Source organism: Neofelis nebulosa, chromosome 2, assembly GCF_028018385.1.
Source record: "Neofelis nebulosa isolate mNeoNeb1 chromosome 2, mNeoNeb1.pri, whole genome shotgun sequence".
NCBI classification, from domain to species: Eukaryota; Metazoa; Chordata; class Mammalia; order Carnivora; family Felidae; genus Neofelis; species Neofelis nebulosa.
Window position 1 is genome coordinate 174,697,868 of NC_080783.1, and position 24,008 is coordinate 174,721,875.

At 39.0% G+C, this 24,008-nt stretch overlaps 1 protein-coding gene across 4 annotated transcripts in view; it reads left to right on the forward strand.

Moving 5' to 3' along the window:
- OMA1 (OMA1 zinc metallopeptidase) overlaps window positions 1-17,597 on the forward strand; it is an 83,005-nt gene extending 65,408 nt beyond the window's left edge. For 3 of the 4 annotated variants that reach the window (XM_058717239.1, XM_058717241.1, XM_058717240.1), the window contains exon 9: window positions 13,842-14,296. In XM_058717239.1, the coding sequence (XP_058573222.1) occupies window positions 13,842-14,054 (213 nt within the window). In that variant the 3' untranslated portion in view covers window positions 14,055-14,296. Of the gene's footprint in view, window positions 1-13,841; window positions 14,297-17,213 lie in introns of those variants that run through there. The other variant, XM_058717242.1, reaches the window with a different exon arrangement.
- Window positions 17,598-24,008: the final 6,411 nt, after the last annotated feature.

A 24,008-nucleotide genomic window follows, 5' to 3' on the forward strand; every position in this document is an offset into this window, starting at 1 on the left:
TAAAGCTTCTGTCTTTGACATTGCTGACAGTAACCCTGAAGTGATACACATCTCAAAGATAGTTGGGAATACCGCGCCATAGGACAGAGAAATCTAGGCAAGAGATGAGGATTTCAGAGCTACTTGAAAATGTTATAGTTGAAGCAGAATGGATGAGTTCACTTAGGAAGTAAGCAGAGAAAAAGATGCTGGACAGAGTTAACTGTATAAGGTAGTTTCCCTATTTAATTAGTAGGATAAAGATTGAGCTTCTGGTAAATCAGATTTATAAGAGGAGAAAAGATCAGGAAAATCAGGAAAGTAAGATGATTTGGTTCTATGAGAACCCAAATCTTGATAATTTTTATTTTCTAAAAAAATTTAGCTTATTAAAGATTATATATTTCTTATTTGATTCCTTGAATATCATCAAAGAAATGTATTATTTTCTACCATAGCATATCAACATTTATTTTAAAATCTGTATTTTGTGCATTCAACAAATATTTATTGATTACATGTTATGTCAGACCATAGATGTTATGAACATAATAGACAAAAAACCTTGCCCTAATGAAGCTTATTATGCAGTAAAGGGAGACAGACAATAAATAGCATTAATTAATAATGTATAGAATAAATTACTGATACATTTCATATTAGTAATGACTGTTGATGAGGAAAATACAAGAAGAACAATGTATTAGCTTGGGCTGCCACAACCAGAGATTGGGTGGCTTAAGCAACAGAAATTAATTTCTTCACAGTTCCGAGGGCTAGAAGACCAAGATCAAGGTTCTGGCTTAAGCAACAGCAATTAATTTTTTCGTAATTCTGAAGGCCAGAAATCCAATAATTTTCTTGCAGATTCAGTTTCTGGTAAGGTCTTTTTGGTTTGCAGATGGCTGCCTTCTAGAACATTGTGTCCTTATGTGGGGGGAGATAGCGTGTTGATGTCTCTTTCTTTTCTTGTAAGGGCATGTTAATCCCTTCATGAGGGCTCCCCCCTCATGACCTCATCTAAACTTAATTACCTCCCAAAACCCCATCTCTAAATACTGTCATAACATTAGAGGTTAGGGGTTCAATGTAAGAATATGGGAGAGGGGGAACAATTCAGTCCATAGCAGATAGATAATGTGTGAGCACAGGTGGTAGAGGTGTTGGAATAGCTCTTTGAAATGGGGCCAGTCCGAGAAGGTTTCACTGAGAAGATGGTATTTGAATGAAGAATTGAAATAAATGAAAGAATGAGCCATGTGGCTTCCTAGGACAACAGCTTTCCAGGCAGAAGAAATAGTAAGTACAAGGCCCTAGGGCAGGAGTGAGCCTGGTGTATACGAGAGACTACAGGGAAACCAGTGTGGCTGGATGGGGAAGCAAGGGAGAACGTGGGGTTTGTAGTCAACGTAAGGACTTTGGATTTTGCTCACAGATGGGCCACCAGTGGAAAATTTTGAGCAGGGGACTAGGAAAGTAATAGGATTGACTTATGTTTGGAAAGAATGTGACCTATAGCTCCCACAAAGCACTAAAATCGTATAATTTTGAAGTACTTTAGTATATTGTTTAGAAAATAGACTAGTTGTTTTGTTGTTTTGCTTTTAAATCAAGAAAATGCCCCCAAGTTAGAAAAAATATATACCCTTGCTATTCTTTTAATGTGTATAAAGCATGTAGAAATGCCTATTAAATATAATTCACTAGCATTTAAAAAGGATAAGTATAGGGTTATAGTATTAATAATACTTGTAGTTAATAAGATGATATGCTATAATTTTATTTACTTGAAATAATCAGTTAAATTTAGGAAACAAATACTCCACGTATTTTGGTTACCATAACAACTTGGGTGAAAAATTGAAGAACAGATGTTACATCAACCTGTTGATGTTTAGTGGTATGACAGTTTTAAAATTCTGCTTACACTGTTCAGATTTTAAATTTATGTATAACATAAGTTGTCCCTGAAAGAGATAACGTTATTTAACTTTCTTCCTATAAAGACTGTTATAAAATATGGATGAATAGATGTGAATAAGGGAAATTGTAAGATAACCCAGGGTAGAAATTTACCTGAAAGATTTATTTTATAACCAAAAGCATTTAGACTGAATTTTTTATTTTCTGTTTCTCTCACCATCTTACTCTCTGCCATCCTTTTCTTGGTTAGGGGGAAGAGGTGGAGAATGATAGAATATAAAGGAAAAACATTTCAATGGCCTTATTGTTGTTTGGGGTTATATTATTATAATAATTTTGAATAAGATTTATTTTTTAATGTTTCTTAGAGCTTTCAATGTCAGCCTTATTTTTAAACTGTTTTTTAAATCTTGATGTTCAAATTTACCACATTCAGTTTTTATAGCTACTAGCAGGCTATAAATGCATTCATTTTAATCTCATTTTATCTTGAATTCTTTAAACTTTCAGGAAGCTGGGAGTTGAACTCCTGTAAATCTCTCTTATGCATTTATAATTGGACAAAGTAAATGCATAAATCGTTAATATTACACATCTCACGAGTTAGGAAATATGAGTGTTTAACACTGAAGTGAAATGTCGTTGTTGGCCAGTGTACACAAGCATACACTGTTCACCTTACAGAATTTCATTTTGTCTGACATGGAGAGTGTGGAGGAAAAGGCAAATATCATAGCAGCTGCTGTAATTGAATTGGCCTCTGAATCATATAAAGCCAGGAAGCCTGACAGTAACATTGTCTAAAACCTTAAAAAAATATTATGGTGCATGTGATGTGTATCTACTTGAGGCTGAAGTGAATGGGCTATTAGAAAAAAAAATGCTTTTAGAGGAAAGAAAAGTATGATATCTTTAGAAAACATTAAAAAATTGGAGGTGGTTTTTTTTTCCTTTTGAAATGACTTGGTTTCTACTTTCAAAGGAAGCTTTTAACCTAATTATAAAGCTTCTGTGGCCAATAGTTTTTTTCTCCTGTTTTTTTTTTCTTTTTTTAAAATCTAATTATTATAGTTTTATTTTTTATGAGTAATTGATAACTGTTTTCCTTGACATATACAGCCCAGAAGAGTCCTGATGTGCACTAGCAGTTGCATAAATACTTCAGTTGTTACTGGGAATAAAATACAGCCATTTCATAATATATCATTCTCACGTCAGGAGTGTTTGATTATAAATTTATTTGAAAACTTTTTCTTACCTTTCTAGAAGAAAATTGACCTGTGCCAAGTTGGCCTTAAATTTAATTGTTTGTATTTATTAAAATTTTAGTTGTTTATAATTAATTTTTAGACCCCTTAAAAAACTAATCCGACTCCAATTTTCATTGCAGTTTATGAAAGAAAATGAATTAGAGGGAAAAAAAATTTTTTAAGGTAAAATCATGACTTACGCAAATATAAGATGAACAATATCTGAGATTTTCTTTAACTTATTATTACTGAAAGAGCCAGTAATAGGTTACAGGGAGCTTACAGGAGAATTTAAGAACCATAAGAATATAGACAAGTAGGAATGCTGAAATGACTTTACAAATAAATGCAAAATTGATCTGTTATGAGGCAATAATCAATTGCATTCCACCAGATGGTTCACTTACATTTCTGTGGATAAGTATTTGCATTGTTAATAGTTTTCTACTACTTACAGAGTTGTAAAACAACTCTAGGGCCATGAAAGGCAGAGGTGATGCTGAAGGATGCACTTGAGAGGATACCCCGATGATCTTTTTTGCTCATTTCCAAGTCTTTCACATTTTTTTCGGTTTTTATTTTCTGTTGTCATCCGTTTGTCTTTCAAGTAAAGATAATAAATCAAATCATCCTGTCAGGCTTATATATACATGGAAGGATTTGTTATTTTTAAGTAGTCACATAGCCATCATCTTTGTTGTATTTATTTTCTGTCTCTTTTTTTTTTTTTTTTTTTTTTTTACTGCTTATTTATTCTTGAGAGAGAGACAGAGTGTGAGTGGGGAGGGGCAGAGAGAGATGGGACACAGAATCTGAAGCAAGCTCCAGACTCTGAGCTGTCAGCACAGAACCTGACATGGGGCTCGAACTCATGGACCGTGAGATCATGACCTAAGCTGAATTTAGACCTTTAACTGACTGAGCCACCCAGGTACCCCGTTTTTGTTTGTTTTTAAACATGCCATTGACTTGCTCAACAAATCTAGCCCCACAGTCTATATTTATTGTTTTGTGTTTTTTTTTGGTGAGATTGTCTAACCTAACTTGTGTTAAAAAACAAAATTCAGCTGAGTAAATTTAAAGATTAAATTAGCTTTCTTCAGTGATTAATGAATTGGGCAGTATCCCATGTAGCAATGGAAAGGAGCTCCAAAGAGCTGAATGAAATAGCGACTTCTGTAGGCAGAAGGGCACAGGGAAAGAGGGGTTACCTCATCCTTCTTTGGGGGACAGAAGGGGACTGTCTGGCAGATTACCTCACTAAGTGCTGACCAGGAAAATCCAGATTTACTGGTTTAAAATTCTGTTTCTGGAAGAGTTTGAAACTGCAGTTAGATTAGTAGTTAAAGTCTTGGTTTGATGATGTGGGGCTTATCAGAGGTGACTCTATTTTGGGCCTATTCATTCTTTTTTTTAACACTTGTTTCTCTATATACCTATAGACAGAAGTTAAGTTTTGACAAGAATATTTTATAGGCAGTGAAGCTATGCTTTTCATATTAGGATTCCCTTAATCTGGCTGCTCCACATTAGTGATGCCACATTTGATCAGGGATTTGAATGGTGGTGGCCTGACCCTTGCTTTGTCAACATGGTTTTCTCTCGTAAGGCCAGTACGTGATTGTGGGGTAATGCTTTTAGGACTCTGTAGCCAGGTTTTCATCAACCTGAGAAGTTTCTTGATTGAGGGGACTATCATTGTCCGCTGTCTTAAAAGGCTTACCTGTATGTGCGTCTTCAGGAGGAATCTATATAGAACAATGAAGAAGGAGCTCAGACCAACCAAATCAAATCTAATGGAATAAAAGATGTTGCAGCCACATTTTTCTCACATGAAGAGTAGATTTAAGAGGTAGTTAAGAGAGGTTTTTAAAACATCACAATGATGATGAGTACATAATAGTTGGAAAGAAAGATGATCATAGGTAATTGTATTTAAAAGACATTTAGCGTCTGAGTGCCCTTAACTAATAACACCAAAAGGACCCTCATCTAAACTAAATCTAAAATAACAATCACAAAAAGCCTCTGAAATGCCCATGAAATGCCCATTTTCTTCCAGTAGGATAAACTTCAAAGAGTAGAAAAATCTGAAAAAAACAAAAACCCCAAGTCTCAGGTATAATTTAAAAGCTTTACTGCATTGGAGAAGACAGGCTAGGTGCCCCCTGAAGCTGGCATGAGAAGGCTGATTTAACTACATTGAAAGTGACAGAAGAAGAAAGAATGATTTTACAAACGTAAGATACATCCGTTCCAGAAAATTGCTAAACTTGTGAATACAGCAGACAAGCTCTAAAAGTTTCAGTGGAGGCTGGGAAGAGCAGAATTGATGCCCCAGAGCAAAGACTTATTGATGCCGGAGATAAAGGAACATAGCACAACCAAACTAAAACACCCACATCTAAAAAAAATATCTGAAAAATGGAAGAATACTGAAAAGACACAAGTCAGGCTGCATATAACAGTGGTAAAGTCCAGAACCTTCACTTACGCCTTAGTTTCTTTGACTGTGATTTCTGTATCACATGGTTGATTTAGATAACACTTCTCAGAGTGGGTTTTTAGAAGAATCCCAAAGCATTATGGCTGAGAAACCCTGAAATGATGTTGCCTAGGTATATAAATCTATCAAGTGTTTAATCTTCATTGCAAAGACAGGATTTTACAAGCTGCCATATATAAAGAGAAAATTTAAAGGCACATATGAGTAAGAATGACTTTAAATTTTTCCTTTTAGACTTTGGAGAAGTATAAGAGTTTAGGGGAAAAGAGATAAAACAACGAACAATGGAGGTAATACACTCGAGTATGCTATCTAGCCAAACCAGCTTTTCTTTCTTTTGAAATAGAAGAAACTTTAATACATGGAACACATAAAACAATATGCCACGAAGTATTCAGCAGCAGTTCTCTTTCCAGAATCTACTGACGATCAAGAATTAGATAGAGTGTGTAGTTTAGTTTGTTTATCTATGACTGTGATTATAGCTTCCACCCTACTATTCTTAGAAGACTACAGATCAAGTAAGGAATTAGCAAAGAATTGAGTTGAAAATATGAAAAATAAGATTCAACTGACATAAAAAACGAAATGCTAGGAAAAAGATGTATTTTTTCATAAAATACAAATACATAAAATATAAAACTTTCACAAAAATATTAGTCGTTAATGGGCAGAAACGTGTATACTTAATATAAAAATGTTATGGTTCAAATTATCAGAACATAGTACATTAAAATTAATATAACAAAAATTAAAATATGGGCAACTACATGAAAATTAAAATTGTTGTATATATAGGACAATAAAGAAATACATAAACAGTGAGAACATGCCTTAAAAAAATTTTGTAGTGGTTGTAGTTATATTTTCATGGATTGAGTGTCAAACATATATGTCAAAAAAATTATCAATTTAAATGTCTGTGTTAGTAACAGAGAAAAAGAGAAAGGAAATTGAGAAATACAGTGTGCCCCAGACAGGGAAAATAAAATTAAGTAGAAATAAACAAAATTTTAATAGTTAATTGTTTTAGAAATTGTGTCAAAGTGGGAATTATTGAATCAGACAGACAAAGAGTAAAATATAAATAGGATCAGTAGAAAAGCTACAATAATTAAAATGCAGGAAAACCAAAATACTTGAGAGCATGTTATTTTTAGGTAGAAGGTGTTAATTAATGGCTCAGGTCAAGATCAGAAATAATTAAAATGTGTGCATGCATAAGTATACGTGTAAGAGAGAGAACTGCCTATGTGGGTACATCTAGAAGTAGAAATTGTAACAAGAATGTACCCCCTCAAATTAATTCTCGGGGAAAGAGGTAAGGTATAATTAAATCAAATAAATAAAAACGACTGTATTAGAAATCCATAGTCATAACAAATTAGCAAAGAAAAGAGCACCTAGCTAGGCCTGGTGGGGATTTACTTTGAAGAATTTTTTGAAAGTTTGAAGAACCGTTATTCAACGAATAATTAACTCTAGCTTCAAAAAAGGGACATTGTTAATTCATTTTATGAACATTTTGTTTTCACAAATTGGTTAAAAAAAATACCTTTAAAAGAATTTATGGACTGGGCATGAACCAACAAACAATACAGTGCCAAGTAACAATAATTATTTCCTCGGAGCAAGCAAATTATCCTCAGATACGTGGGTAGCATATGAAAGCAATGCTGTTAACACAGGAGAGAATTCAGGAATCCTTTTTGATCCCTCTCTTTCCTCTTTCTCTGTGTCCTCCCACAAGAAGATTCTGTGACTTCGCCTTTTCCATCCCTGCTGCTACCGCCCTAGTAAAGTCACCAGCATCCCCCGCTCCCCCAATTCACTGCAGCCAGCTCATGTTTAATCCTCCTGCTCCATTTTCACCTCAACCCCGACAGCCTGTTTTCAGTATAGCAGCCAGAACGATCTTTTCAATGTCATTTCCCTGCATAAAACCTTTCAATGACATCTCTTGAATTTAGAATGAAAATCCAAATTCCTTACTCAGTCTTTGAGTCAGGTGATTGGGCCACTGCTTCCTTCTCCAGTGTTTTCATGTGTCCCTCTCCCCCAGGTTTTCCTTGATTCCAGTGATTACACACTGTGCTTGTTTCCTCCTCACAGCTTCTCTACTCAATCTTCTTGCCTGAAATATTCTTCCCTCAGCTCTTTACACAAACGTCATCTCCCCTGGGAGGCTTTGTTCGATTCCCCCCATCTCAAATAGCCCTTCTTCCATGCAGCTGGTCTCTAAGAAAGTTCACGGTTTTGTTTCTTCATGTACACAACGAAAGTGATCTTGTTTACTTGTTTATTGTCTTGTCTCCTCCCCTACAACGTAAGGCCCTTGTTTGCTGTTGTATCCATAGAGCCTGTGACAGTCCCTGAGATGCTTAATGAATATTTGTTAAATGATTGCATGCTAGGTCATAATAGGAAAGATAGGTTAAATAATACTAGGTTAAAAATAGAAAAATTGGGCAGTACAGTTGAGTAGTAGTTACATTCCCTCATGGAAATTTAGCATGTAGCAAACTAATAGTTGATAATGGGAAAAGGATGCTTAAGGGAAGTACAATAAAAATAGCAGTGGTCTTGGGAGCTTTGGGTTTTAATTCGGATCTACCACCCACCTAACTTTGCAGAAGTTACCTAATCTAACCTTCAGGTTCTTCATCTGTAAAATTGTGATAATAATATCTCCTGTTTTATGTACATACTTAAGTATTTGTGTCGTAAGGTCCTGCCTTTTCCCCTCTTTCCTTGCCTCTCTCTCTTTTAAGACATTTCAATGACAAATACTCTACATCGGGCCCAAGATTTTAAAAGTGGTTCATATCAGGGGCGCCTGGGTGGCACAGTCGATTGAGCGTCCGACTTCGGCTCAGGTCATGATCTCACGGTGTGTGAGTTCGAGCCCTGTGTCGGGCTCTGTGCTGACAGCTCGGGGCCTGAAGCCTGGTTCAGATTCTGTGTCTCCCTCTCTCTCTGCTCCTCCCCTGCTCACACTCTGTCTCTCTCTCTCTCTCTCTCTCTCTCTCTCTCTCTCAAATAAATATTAAAAGTGGTTCATATCATAACGCCAATTTAGATAAGTAAAATACCTGGTACAGGACAAGGCACATAGAAAATGAACAGTATATGTTCGTTTCTTTCATGTCTAGTGGGAATCCTTAGGTTGGCTAATTCCATACTTAACTCCAAATCTTCCTTGCGATTCTTAGAAGTGTGTATTTTTGTTATTAGAATACATTCCTGCTTTCTCTTAGACTCTCAATTCTTAAAGAGTGTTTTCCCTATGACATTTATTATAATGATTTATTCATAGCTTCTGTTTTACAGGTGTTTGTTTAAAATTCACCATGTATTTATTAAGTACGTGTTATGTAGAGTACATACAGTTAAATGCAGAAAACGAAGTAAAGGCAACAGAAAGGCATATTCTTGTTGTATTGTGGGAAAATATTGCTGACTTTTAAGGAGATGAAGCTATATTTAATAAGATAGATTTGAATTTATAAAAATAAAAGATGTTGACACCCTGAAATGTAATAAAATAAACGTGGAAAGGACAGTAGAAAATAAAAATTTTACCAACATATGTGATAAAATCTTACTGTGCAAAATAGATGAAGATTTGATAGAAATGTCTATGGTCTAATAGGATTTTGCTTGCTCGATAGTTGGAGGAGAGGATTCACACATGTAGAAATATTCATAGAATACCTTTATGAAGAATATATAGTTTTTCTAGCAATTAAACGTAGGTCGGACATCTCAAAAGTACGTTTATTCAGTAAAAGATTTACTCAAGAAACAATGTGGTGCAAAAAATTTAGTACAAAAGCATGTAGTGTAAGAGGATTAAAAACAAAACAACAGAAGTAGATTCTCATCCCTTTTTTTTCCCTAAGTCTTCTTACTTTTGTGCCTCTTCCCAAATTTTTTTTTAAATTAGACTATTTTTAAGAACAGTTTTAGGTTCACAGCAAAATTTCATGGAAGGTCCAGGAGAGATTCCCCATATACCCCTTGCCTTTGCTCAGTCTCCCCCACTATCAAAGTCCTGTGCCAGAGTGGTACATTTATTACAGAAGGTGAACCTACACTGACCCATCTTTATGACCCAGAGTCCATAGTTTATATTAGGGTTCACTCTTAGTGTACATTCTGTGGGTTTTGACAAATGTATAGTGACTTGTATTCACCAGTACAGTATGACATAGAGTAGTTTCATTGCCCCACAAATATTCTGCCAATTCGTCCCTCTCTCCTTGCTCAGCCCTAACAACCGTGGATCTTTTTAGTGTCTTCATTGTTTGCCTTTTCCAAAATGTTATGTATATAGTCAGAATCATATGCTATGTAGCCTTTTTAGATAGATTTTTTTTCACTTAATATGCATTTAACGTTCCTTCATGTGTTCTCATGGCTTGATAGATCATTTCTCCTTAGTGCTTAATAATATTCCACTGTCTGGATGTAACACAGATTACCTATCCTTTTCACCTACTGAAGGGCATTTGGCTGCTCCAAGGTTTGCCAATTATGAATAAAGCTGCTATAAACATTTGCCTAGCAATTTTTTGTTCCCTGCCAGTCACTTAACCTCTTTGGGGTTTAGATTTCCTCAATCTGTAAACTGCAGCTGATGATTTCTGAGGTTTCTAATTTTGGAATTATATGGTTATTACCTAGTTAAAAATCATAAAATCTTATGTTATACTGATTATGAATAACTTAGTTAATAGGCCTGTATGCTGAAGACATTATAAGTTGGTAAAGCCTTTCTGATAGAAAGCAGTCTGGTCCTGTATAAACTAAAAGTATACTCTGTTCACATCATTCTTTTGGCAGGTATACTTCAAGTAAACCCAAATGGAAGTTATAACATTTTTTTTAAGCAAAGATTTTCATAGGGTCATTTATTAACAAGTAAAACAAAATGAAACTATGGAAACAATCCAAATGCCCAGTGATGGGGAAATGCAAAGTAAATTGTGTGAGGCCAGGGATCATGACTATGTATCCTGACTGATGTGTACCTAGCAGATCATTCAGTGTGGTGTTCTAAATATTGGCCATTTAAAACTATGTAAAAATACTGAATAAAAGAACTTAGGGGAGAGAGAAAAGCTTTTACCGAATATAAAAGATCAGATGGCATTCTGCTTTTCCCTTTGCTGCTTTGCATCTCTCATTGCTAAACTCAGCTTTACCAGCTGTTACTTGCTAGGCTCCATACTTGCCCCTTTACTGACACCAGTGAAGGTCTCAGGCATGTGATGTAGCAACCATAACATAGCGGCTTCTCACTTGGAAAAGGACATCAGCATGGCTGTAAAGGAGTTAAAGCAAGAGTGGACTGTGTGTCCCCATTTTGCCAGGGCAGGCTCAGTTTGTGCCTGATGTCTCAGTGTTTTAATAGCATCTTACACTCTCAAAGGTGTTCTGCTTTGGGGAGTAGGTCACCATTTTGCTGAGGGTCTGACTTTCTGTTTATTTCAGTGCTATAGTTGTGAAACGTTTTCTTGATTTTTCAGTTTAATGAACATTTTTTTAATGCTCAGTAGATGATTGTGAGATACAAAGAAAATTCAGACGAGGCCCCTGTCACCACAGAATTTCACTTCAATGCTTTTTCCTCTTTAGTTTATTTTGGTAAACTATAGCCTCCTTCAGAATCAGAAGTGTTCCTAGATCTAAGCTCCTGCCCTGGCATTACCCATTTAGAAGACCTTTTTCTGGTTTTCCTCTGGTTGCATGCCCTTCTCTCCTTTGGAACTTAAAGGAATATTCCCATCTATGAACCTATGCCCCTACCATGTGGCACTGTGGGTATTTGGGATAATGGAATTCCTTGCCCAAACACTTTGGAGCCTGCTTCTGGGCCTGTGTGGATCTCTTCCCTTGGACACATGGACACAAAGCCCCTCATAGTACCCAGGAAGCCAGGCATAGGAGAAGGGAGTGGACAGCAGGCCAGTGACAGGAAGTGGGTAGGTTCCCTGCAACCTTACACATTCCAAAATTCAAGAATTCTAGTTTTGTACCTGCCTTCAGGGTCATTTTGAATGTGTATTTCTCAAAGTGGGAGAATAGAACATGTTTTCTACAGTAGTTTATTAGCTTGACTTACTGCTTTTAGATATTTAAACATATGGTATCTGAGTGTTTTTATTCTTGCCATGGACCCCACAAATAGCAGAGGCAGCCCCACTCATAGTAAAACCTAAAACCCTATGACCTGTGAGAGCCTACATAATCTGCTCTTGCCCATGCCCTGCTCTGCTCCAGCTGTGCTAGCTTCCTCACTGTTCTAGAACAGTCCAGGCACACTCCCATCTCTGGTCCTTGCATCCCTGCTGCTGGTACTTGGAATGCTCTTTTTCCAGGTACCCACATACCTCTTCCCTCTTGTCCTTCAGCCTTCAGGTCTTCTCCCCAGCTACCCCTCCTCCTCTCTGCCCCCATCAGTATTTAACAGTGAGACCTTGGTAGGCTAATCTTTCTAAAATTTTACTACCCCCACAAGCATTGATTGTTTCCTTCCCAGCTTACATCCCTTAACATCCATCACTATAAAAAAGTTAAAAGTGGGGTGCCTGGGTGGCTCAGTTGGTTAAGTGTCTGACTTCAACTTAGGTCATGATCTCTTGGTTCCTGGGTTCGAGCCCCACATCGGGCTCTGTGCTGACAGCTCAGAGCATGGAACCTACTTTGGATTCTGTGTGTGTCTCTCTCTGTCTCTCTCTCTGCACCTCCAGCCCCTGCTCATGCTGTGTCTCTCTTTCTCTCAAAAATAAATAAACATGAAAAAAAAATTAAAGTTGTAAGTAATAAGAAACTAAACTAGCTCCCTCCCCTCAATATCTTTCTTTTAACCCCCATTAGATATAAAATGTTTTTGCTTTAAAAATTCACTATTTTAGGGGCACCTGGATGGCTTAGTCGGTTAAGCGTCCAACTTCTGTTCAGGTCATTATCTCACGGTTCATGGGTTTGAGCCTGGTGTCGGGCTCTGTTCTGACAGCTCAGAGCCTGGAGCCTGCTTCGGATTCTGTGTCTCCCTCTCTCTCTGCCCCTCCCCTGCTCGTGTTCTCTCTCTCTCTCTCTCAAAAAGTAAACATTAAAAAAAAATTTTTTTTAATTCACTATTTTAGTTTTTATGTCTTAAAGTCCTTTATGAAACCACTGTAAAGAATCACATAGATCTTTAAGTCTAGTTATTTAAAGCTCCAATCCCCCTACCTGCCCTCAGTTTTAAGGGTAGCCATTTCCAGCTCTTAAATAATTCTTTTGGTATTTCCCACCACGTCTACCATCACATAGTCATATTGCTACTTCCTAACTTCCCAGTTTTAGGCATTTCCAATTTACTTTTCCCCGTAGAGGATGAGAACGAAGGGCTCCCTTATCACTGATACACCTGTGCATGCACCCACATGTATCCAGCTCTCCCTCTTCCAGTTGTTTGTTTGTGATTTGGGGTAGATCAAGATTCATTGTTTTTAAAACTGTAAACACCAGTCACAGCTGAACCATGTCATCATTCTGTGATTACTTTTCCTGTAGCATTTTGTTTTTCCGGGAATTAAAAATTGTCATGATTTTGATCTGCTTAATCTTGTAGGTTATTAGCATCAATGTTCCCTCAGACTGTTCTAGTTACATGTACCTTCCTTCAATATGTTCATATTTCTATATCCTCTTGTTTTCCTTTCTTTGAGAAAGTCTTGGAGTCTTCAGATCTTTTTAAATCTGAATGGTTTTCTCACAGTCAGCTCTAGTGTGACTGAAATCATAGAGATACCTCTCATTTATCCCTAATAGGACATCAGACAGTCACTGCAGATATTTTTTTCAAATATATTATTGTATAAACAAATAATAAAAATGTAACTATTTACCAGGAATGTCTCTATGGTCCTCTTTCACATGTTGTAATTAAGATACTTTTTATTCCAAAAATATAGAATGTATTCTTATATTTCATTGTTTTGCATAGAGCATAGTAGGAATTACTGGAATAATTTATATATATATTTATATGTATATATAAATTTATATATGTGTGTGTATATATATGTGTGTGTGTATATATATATATATATATATATATATATATATATATATATATGTGTGTGTGTGTGTATACACATATATATACAGAGTATTGTATTCTTCATTTGTAGGCCCTTAAAATTAGAGAGATATGTAATTGCCCACCACTTTCTGGACCAGACCCTCGATTACTGTTCAAACTCAGCATGAAGCATTTTCTTGAAGAATCGGAAAAAGAAGACCTAAATATCACTGCTAAGAAACAGAAAATGGATACTTCTGCCATTCAAAATCAGAAGCAAATACCCTTAACATATATAGTTGAGAAAAGAACTGGCAGTTGAATTAAAATTTATGAGACATGGGATATATGAAGAATGCAGCAATTCTTACCATTTTTATGTTCCTTTTAAAAAAATGATGTTTGAAATACAAAAATTGTATATTCAGGGTCAAATCATGTATATTACAGGTATTACCTAACTTCTTCTACTAGGTATTTTCATGAAATATTGATGTATTTTAATCTATTTTAAAATATCTTCAATGAAGAAAATGTCACAGAATAAATTTGTATTATGTTTTACTCTGTCTCATACTTGGTTTTGATTTGGAGGCAGACCTCTAGTGGATGAGAAGTCAGAATGTGCAGTAATTCTTGCTGTAGAGAGTTCCACCTGAACCTAAACTGGAGCTCAAAGTCTGGGTGGTTATGGTGAACTGGGAAACTGACCATCAGTCTGAAGCACTGTTTACAGAAGTTGATTTGCACTTGGATAGGATTATGTGGAACAGGGGACCTTGGGATAGAGAACTTACTGGTCTTCTCTTATGGACTCCGAAGGGAAAAAGGACTGTCTAGGCAGCAGAAGCTGAAGAAGCTGTTTTCATAGGAGGCAAAAGGAGTGCTCTTTGTGGTCCAAGTGACAATGAGAAACACAACAAGGTGGTAGGGTCATTTCCTTGCAGACACAGTGTGCTGCTAATGTTGTGAAGTCCTAACAAAGTTGTGTCATCTTGGCTCCTTCACGACATTACAATTTGGGAGTCTTGGGGGTTCTCAGAGAAGGCAACCACCCTGTTGTCATCGAGGGTACCACCAAAGGTGTGGGAGAAGGTGCCACCCACAAATTGACCTCCGTGGGCAGCAGACATCAGTAAAAGGTTGGAAGGAGGTGGGAGAAGAAGCTCTAGGCACAGCCCGAGCGGTACTCAGAAATTACTGTATATTCTGGAAATCTGGAAATAGGGTTCTAAAGTGTATTATTATGTGTATAAAATTATTTGTACTCCCAAACTGATGCAGTCTAGTGATGTTGAGGTTCTCTTCCTGGTAGGGACATTTTTCTAAAGACACATTACATTAAATGGTTTCTTAGAGAATTGTAGGGGAAATAAACGATCTTTTATTGACTGTCTGCTATGAGCTGGACCCGTTTATTCCAAAACCCCATGAAGTAGGTTGTAGTGGCCTCATTTTACAATGAGCAGCAGGCTTGGAGAGGTTATGTGGTACACCCAGGGACTCTCACCTAGAAAGAACAGAGCTACATCTGTCTGGCTGCAGATCAGTCTGTCTCCACAGCTCTCAGATATCTAAAACTATGCTATCAGAGGGAACAAATGCCATCCTCGGTTGTGTCTTAGCGTCCTCATATAGGGCTTCAGTATAGGTAAAAATCTCCTAATTATAAAATCAGGATCACCTACCTGCAGGATGACTTTCTAGGCACTCCTCTCACACCTTTCCATCAAGAAATGTACACGAAGAGGCAGGGGGTGAAGCAATTTAGGACAGTGGAGCCTCTCCCCGCTGCCTCTGAAAGCCCGTGACTTCGCATTTGGGGATGTGTCCTGACACCTCTCCTTAGACAAGATATGTACCTAGTTATGAGGAGAATTTCAGGGGCTGCTGCTTATATTTTCCAAGGCTTACTACAGATGAGTGGGAAGGACTTTCTTGATCTGCACACAAGATAACATTTGTAAGGAGGAGGTTCAGATTAACTGTTGTAGTCATTGCAGTCCTGTCTGAGGCATTCCATAACGTGTAAAGACGTTTGGAGAATGTCACCTAGAGGTAAACAGTAAGACACGCCATCAGATTTCCCTGTATATTTCCTGAGAAAATAGTGTCGTGGAGGCCCTAGTCGATTTTTCCTTCCATCCTGTTATCACATCTAATTGTACTGTTCGGACTTCCTAGGAAACATATATAAGTTGACATGTCGGAAGGAACAGAGAAAGTATCAAGAGAATTCCTTTATAGTGCCTGTGAAAAAGACATTTTTTTAACCCATGGGATCAAAATACAAAAGAAATGTTACATTTTGGTTCAGGGTTTTAGGAGAAATTAAATAGTTGGATGTAATATGTATACATATGCTCTAAGTTCTATATGGAAAAGACCTCTAAGCTCTGCATTTAGTTGTATACCATACTGACAGGGCTTTTCATGTGCCTATAGGATTTAGGTGCCATTGGTTAGTTTCTCAGTTGTTAGGAGCATGATGCCAGTAAATATAGGGCACAAATTCAATCTAAACTCCCCTGTAATCCGGGTCATTTCCTCTAAAACTAAATTCAAAAAGAATATGTGTATTTACTGCTATGTCTCTGGTAACTAATGATTTTTGACATAGGTATCCAATTGGTATTTTACTCATGATGTACACTTCACATCACCGGGGCAAAGGATGATGAAAAAAATAAAAAAGGAGAAACAGTTATATGTTATGAAATCTCTGCCTCTTTGTAGCCATAGGACCCTGGACAAGTCACTTCAAGTCTCTAACCCTCATTTTTCTTTTCATTTGTAAAATGGGGATAAGAAATCCTACCTTGTAGGGGTGCCTGGGTGGCTCAGTCAGTTAAGCATCCGACTTTGGCTCAGGTCATGATCCCACGGTTCGTGGGGTCAAGCCCTTCGTCAAGCTTTGTGCTGACAGCTCAGAGCCTGGAGCCTGCTTCGGATTTTGTGTCTCCCTCTCTCTGCCCCTTGCCTGCTCACACTCTGCCTCTCTCTCTCTCAGAAATAAAGGAACACTTAAAAAAAATTATATAAGAAAAAAGATTGTCATGAGGTTGACTTGATGCTTAAGGAAGGTGATGTACTGAAAGCATTTAGCATAATGTGTAGAGCGCCAAACATAATACAAATAGCCACAATTTATTGAGGGCTTACTTTGTACCAAACACCGTGCTAAGCATTCTTCAAGTACTGATGAACTTCACTGCAGCCCTGTGTGTGATAGGTATTATTTTACCCCCCATTGTAGATCAGGATAGTGAAGTTGAGAGGGTTAATGAAACTTGCTCAATGTTATATGGTGTATTTCTTAAGATTATTTTACTTGCAAGAACAGGAAAAAAAAAAAAACAACTCAAAATTTATTGCCTCACCTAACAAAAAAGCCCAGAAGTGCACTAGCTTTGGACATGATTTAGTCCAGAGTATTGAGATACCGTCAGAGCAGTGGCTTTTTCTCTGTGATTCTTCTCAGCTCTGGTTTCACTCTTCCCTGCTGATGTCAAGATGGCCGCGAGCAGCTGCCAAGGTTACCTTGCAACTATTGAAACAAAACCTTCAATACTAACTGCAATCTCTAAAGAGCAACCCAGAAACAGTAACCACCACAGGGGACGGGTGATCCCGACAGGCTGGAGCTGAGGATGGTTACAGTCGGCACCCTACAAACAGAGTGGCTCACATACAACCACCGCGCCTGTTCAGTAACTGGAATAAAAACCTGTTCCGTTTCTCCTCTTTCAGCAGGCAAAGAAACAAGATAATTCTTTGTAGATTTGGTTCAGAAATGATAATCTGAGCAAAAACAATGTTGCCTAAGTTTTGTTTCTGTTGATAGTAAATTTGCATTAGTGTATTTGCTTTATCATCCGTAAGATATTTTTTTTCTGTTGCTCCTATCCTCAAAACCAGCCCATGTGATTGGAAGGACAAGTGGTGTTATTTACTCATAAGGAAGAAGACTAAAGCTTGGAGGAATGAGTCAAGTTACCCAAGGATGCACTTCAAGTGAAAGTCTGAACTGCGATCAGAAGGAAAGGGTTCTTGATTTGTAATCTGGTGCTCTCTCAGCAATACCACACACTTTGCACGTGTAAAGAACCTACATTTTTTTATCTGGAAACCAAAGCTCAAAGATACTAAGCAACTGTGTGCCCAGCACTACTCCGCTCATAGTGGCAGAACTGAGATTCAAACCCTCATCTGCTGACTCCAAAGTCTGTGCTCTCCAGCTAGTTACTGCTACTCCAGGTGGCAAATCTCATAAAGGAAGTGGTGATGAAGAGTGTTCATTTCCTTCACCCCTCCCTTGGGAACCCCCCTTTCTCTTAAATGCATTCATTTTAATACTCTATGACAGGTGGTAAAAATATTTAAGTACATTCATATATGGGAGGGCTAAAATTCTTATTAATCATCTTATAATGTGGTTTTTTTGTTGTTTATTTTCAGAGAGCGAGAGAGAGGGTAGGGGAAAGGGACAGAAAGGGAGAGAGAGAACCCAAGCAAGATCTGAACCACCAGCACAGAGCCTGACACGGGGCTCGAACTCATGAACCATGAGATCATGACCTGAGCCCAAATCAAGCGTCAGAAGCTTGACCGACTGAGCCACTCAGGTGTTCCTTACATTGTTTTTATTTGGACCTAGAGAGTTCCTTAATCTGTGGTGAGAAATATCTCTCACTTCATTACTGGAAGGAACCCTGTCAGTATATACCCCTTTACACCAACCTCTCACTTCTATCCGAGAACCAATAGCCTTTAGAGGTAGGCCAGTGACTCCCAGCCTTTTAGTCAAGGACCCCTTTTATATGACCCGACTGTGTGCATGGACTTTTACAGCACACAGTTCTGTCTTGAAGGAGTGGAGGGTATAGACTCGTGACTAGGGTTTCTTGCTATGCTGGCTGTTTAGGAGTTGAGTTAGTTGGGTGTGGGGCATAAGTCACAGTGTGATCCTGCTTGCATGTCTCAGAATTTTTGTGATATCATCAAACACCAATCAGGACCTCTGATCATCATGTGATTTCTGCTATTATCAAAATTCTAGCCAAGAGAAAAATTTGTGATTTTAATTAGTCTGGGTGGCCGAATTATGTGAGAGAAAATATAAAATTTTTAGTTAGGCTCTCTGAAATATTAAGCATAGCTAAAAGATTCCCAGTGCCATCTTTGTGGACCATAAGGGGCCTGGGACCTCATCCTGGGCCACACGGGTCTGAAGTCGGATTGCCGTCTTCTTCTCTTCAGAATATAAAAGAAAGTAAAATTAACATGTATTAATTTTGACCAGTATATTTTTGTAGGTTAGGGATGATGGGTGGTCTACTTAAGTGTTCTGTTGTTCTATATTTAAAGATATTTTTTAAAAGCAATTATTGTTTTTCTACACAGACAAGTTGAATTTGATTTTTTTTCTACAACTGTTCTTATGATGTTATAGTAGCCTTGAGAGATCGAGGACAACATGACTAGTCTTATTTTGGGGGGAGCAACATGGGATTGTAACATCTGCCCTGATTACTTCCCAGGATTATTATGGGTTTTGAATATAGTTAACATGTATATGCTTTTTACAGCATCCAAACAGCTATACCCCTGCTGATTCTTATATTCTAGCATTGTCTTAGTCTGGGCTGTAAGATTATTAGTTAAGAGAGGTCATTTCCAAAAGGATGGCCATTGCCTGATTGAGTACAACACAGAATTGAAGATGATCTATTCTTTTTTTTTTTTTTTAATTTTTTAATGTTTATTTTTGAGAGAGAGAGAGACAGAGTACAAGCAGGGGAGGGGCAGAGAGCGAGGGAGACACAGAATCCGAAGCAGGCTCCAGGCTCTGAGCTGTCAGCACACAGCTCGACGCGGGGCTCGAACCCACGAACTGTGAGATCATGACCTGAGCCACCCAGGCACCCCGAGAGGTGCCTTTTGAATCAGTATGAGAATAGAATAGTAGAAAAAAAAAAATAGAATAGTGACTAGCATCACCTTTCAGCGTTGTCTGGGCAAGTTCCTCACAGTGTGAGTCTCCCAGTTCTGTCCAGCAGGCTAACGTTCTAGTTAGGCTTTCCCTTAAGAGCCCACGCACTGCAGTCCAAGCTGGATTTGATGCCAGCTCATTCTGCATAGGTGAGTGTCCTCTGTAAAAGCTTGATTTTCTTCCCCTGGAAAATGGACATAGGAATGGTTAGGGCTTCGTGATGGGTATGAGGCCCAAATATATGCCCAGGGCTCAGGATGCCAGCATGGAGGAGGTATGTGCATCAAGAGTGTGTGACAGCAGTTCGTGGGTTCAAGCCCCACGTTGGGCTCTGTGCTGACGGTGTGGAGCCTGCTTGCAATTCTCTCTCTCCCCCCCCCCTCTCTACTTCCCTGCTCTCTCTTTCTCTCAACACCCCCCCAAAAAAAAAAACAAAAAACAACACCGAACAAAAAAGAATGCATGTCAGGACCACCTGTGAGGCCACCCCTCTGTCCCTTGGTCCCCTTGGCCCACCGAACTCACCTGCAGCCAGGGTGGAGAGTTTCCAGTCCTGTTCTCACCCTGCTGCCTCCTTTTCTGCCTAATGGTTTTTCTGGCACCACATGAACCACATGATTTCACTGATCCACAAGCAGGGGCACCTCAGAAGGGCACCCCTGGTGTCCCATATCCAGGGGATCAATGTCCATGAGTAAATTAACATAGGGCTTGTTCCACAGTTTGTCAGCAGGTCCCCTGTGGGACTGGGTCCCCACTGCCCAGAGCTTTAACCCCCTCATTAATGCGTACTCTATAAGCTTCCCTCCCTTCCCTCTCTCTTCATCCACTTCTTCACATGTGCTTCCCTGAGATCACTGCCAAATAAATGACCCGGTGCCCACCTACCCTACCATAGTACCTGCCTCAGGGCCTGCTGTGAGGGGAAACCAAACTGTGAAGTCCACTGTCAAACTTGTCATTATTGAATCTCCATAACAACCCCCCGTAACAGATGAAGACACTCACATTCCGAGGGGTGAAGTAACTGGCCCAGGATTACACCGCAAATAGTTCTAAGAATCCTTAACTGAGGATTGTTTGGAGGAAGTCGTAGGTCAACTCTCAGACATAAATGGGCCTCGTAAACGGTTGCACTGGGTGTGAGTTGCTTATTGTCCCTTCAGAGTGCTACCTCTTCTAATGATGGTGACATGGAGAGTGATCCTCAGATGCCCAGAATAGCCATAAAACATGCCCAAGTTACAATAGCTAATCATCCCTCCTTCAGGCCACACAGTCAATTCCCACAGCAACCTCTCAGTTTGAACCTATTATCCGTGATTCATGGGCTTCGAATCTGGAGTGACCCTAATAGCCACCCATGCAATGGGAGTTTTGACGTGGAAATCATAGTCCAGGAATAAAGGGGTATTTACACGCAAGTGACAGCTCGTCTGGGAGCAGGAGAAGTTTATTTAACAGCCAGAACAGATTGCAGAGTTACTGCTCAATGGCCTGGTCCAGAACACGGAAATCTGTCAGGAGTCCAAATGGGAAGGAAACACAGCTTGGGAGGACAAGCCCGTCTTGGGGAGGCCTGCTCACCAGCACTCAAACTTAATCTGCAGAGGACATTCAGGTCGGACTCTTCAGGAGACGTGGTCATCAGGGCTCAGCAAGATGAAGGTTCTGACAGTAAGATCAGTAGCTACAGCAATAATAAGAGTACCATTCACTACTGAGACCTCTGACAAATCAGGACCCACAAGCCCTTGACATATTTGATTCCTGCAACTATTCTTTGAGGGGGATGTAACTGCCCCACTGTCCATATGAATGAAGAAATCAGAGCCCAGGGAGCCTCAGTGACCTGATGCAGACATCACAGTTTGGACTATGTAGGCCTTCCAAGCTTTTGGGCCCCAGATTCGTGCCACCTGGAGGTGTTAGGTGTCTTCTATTTCTGCTTTGCAAGTACTGTGTTAAGACATGATGCTTGCTGCTGCTGTGGCCTTCTAATGAACCTGAGAATCATGAAGATACGAACCAAGAACTCTAATATCACCCTGTCATTGAGCCAACACTGGCATTGCTTCCCTTGAAACTTTTTTGTGAAGTGAGATTATTAAATGTCTTTATTGTTTATGCTGCTATTAATTGAGTATTGTCTTCCTTGCACCCAAAAGAATTCCTGCTGATAAAATATTCTATTTTCCATTTTATGAGGTAAAGAATACATTTTATAGGTTAAATAACAGTGTCACAGAGCTAGTAAGTGAAACAGCTGTGCTTTAAGCCAGGTCTGCCTGAGCCTAAGCTTTTCACTGCTACTATTCTGCCTGGAGCCAAGTCCGAGGCCCAGGTAATTACATTCCAGGGCAATATGTTGGCCCCGTCAAATAAGAACTCTCCACTGGGTAGGTATCTCTCTGTCACTGGAAATGTTCAAGTGAAGATGACTAAGGGTTGTTGGGGAAGAGGGTAAGGATCTGAGCAGACAAAGTGAGGAAGATGAACGCCAAGTAAGAGGCAGGTACTCCATAAATGTATTCTGGAACAGAACCAAAGGGACCCAAAGACCAGGTGAAAAAGAAGTTGCAGCCTTGGCTGACCAGCTTTTCGATCTCGGAAAGTGTCTCAGGCATTTTTTCAAGGAATGCTCAAGGAATGAGCATGGTGATTCGGCTCCTGGATTGCTGAGGCCCACGGTGTGGTGACCGATAGAGCTCAGGTCTGGGTCTATATCAGAGTCCTAACTCTGACATTTCTTAGCTGTGAACCTCATCTTCCTCCTTTGTCCAATGGGAAAAATGGACTTGGTGTACCTCACAGGGCCACTGTGAGGATTAAAGGAGATTATTGTACACTTCCACAAACATTTTCTGAGGACCTACTTTGTGCCTAGCCTTCTGTTGAATCCTGATGTCTGTGTAAGCTGTGAAGAACTTTCCAAATTTAAAATATTAAGTAGTAGTCTTTATTTTTAAAAATTATACAACTTCTGTCTCCTTCCTACCCCAGCAAGGGAGCAAAAAAGGATCTCATTCATCTGTTTTGAAATAAATTGAGCTCTCATCCAGGAAAATAGAAGAAATGGCTCCAACAGACAGAGTTTCCAGAGAGACAAATCCCCCAATGGCCTCTCTCTGCCACCGCTCAATAATGGTGTTTGCTATAAATCAGAGAGCTTCTTTATCAAGTGCCTGGGAAACGCTTGGGACCGATTTAGCCCTAGAGTGAGATTAATCACAAATGCTGCTTTAGAAAGAGTGATGGGTATGACTAAGAAGGTCCAGTGGACATCATTTTGATTCACCTTGATTGCCATAGATAGCTGGAGTTTGCAGAACTAGGGCTCTAAGTTTTTAAATGTTTCTCAGTTTGGGAAAAAATACCTGCATCCAAAAATAGATGTCTATATCCCTAACAATAACCTAGTGGAACAGAGGAACAAACTCATGGTTTTCAAAACACCGACTATGTGTATCAAACATTGTGCTTATACCATCTCTTTTAGTCTCCATAACAATTCTGTGAGATGGGTCTGGTTATCCTCACTCTAAGGATGAGAAAAGTGAGACCTATCACTTGTATAAATGACTTGTATAAATGATCATGTGGTAGAGAGGAGAAGAAAATGCAGTTCTGGTTGACTCTAGAACCATAACATTTCACTTGTGAAATGACTTGTATAAATGATCATGTGGTAGAGAGGAGAAGAAAATGCAGTTCTGGTTGACTCTAGAACCATAACACAGAGCCTCTTGGAGAGTTGACTGTAGATCCCTCACAGCTGAGCTCCATAGAGTCACCAAGAAATGAATGGAAGTGGCGTACCAAGACTGCTGGCTCCAATAGCAATGCTTGAAAGAGTACTTTAGGACCCATCTTTAATGACACTTTCTATGATGGCCTTCTCAACCATCTCACTTTGTTTTCAAAAGTAGAGGACGAGTGAATGAAAGTCTGCCAGGCACGGTAATAATCTACCTCCTCTTTGCCCATGACTACATACTCTGATCACAGTATGATGGTCATGGAGGGTTTGGCACCACTCAGACCACCTTCTTCAAGAGAACCTACTGTGGGGACCATGGGTGACCAATCCTCCACATCTCCAGATCCACTGTGATGCTTAACTCAGACTGCCCTCAGCCTGTGACTGAGCACAGCAGGAGTACCAGGATTGGGTTGGGCCATTCCTGCCTCACATGAGGGTCTTATAATGGATCTTTTTTGCTTAGGGACTTCCTGTTGGCCTTACTGAGACTCTTAGAACTGTACTACAGTCAGAAGCTCTTC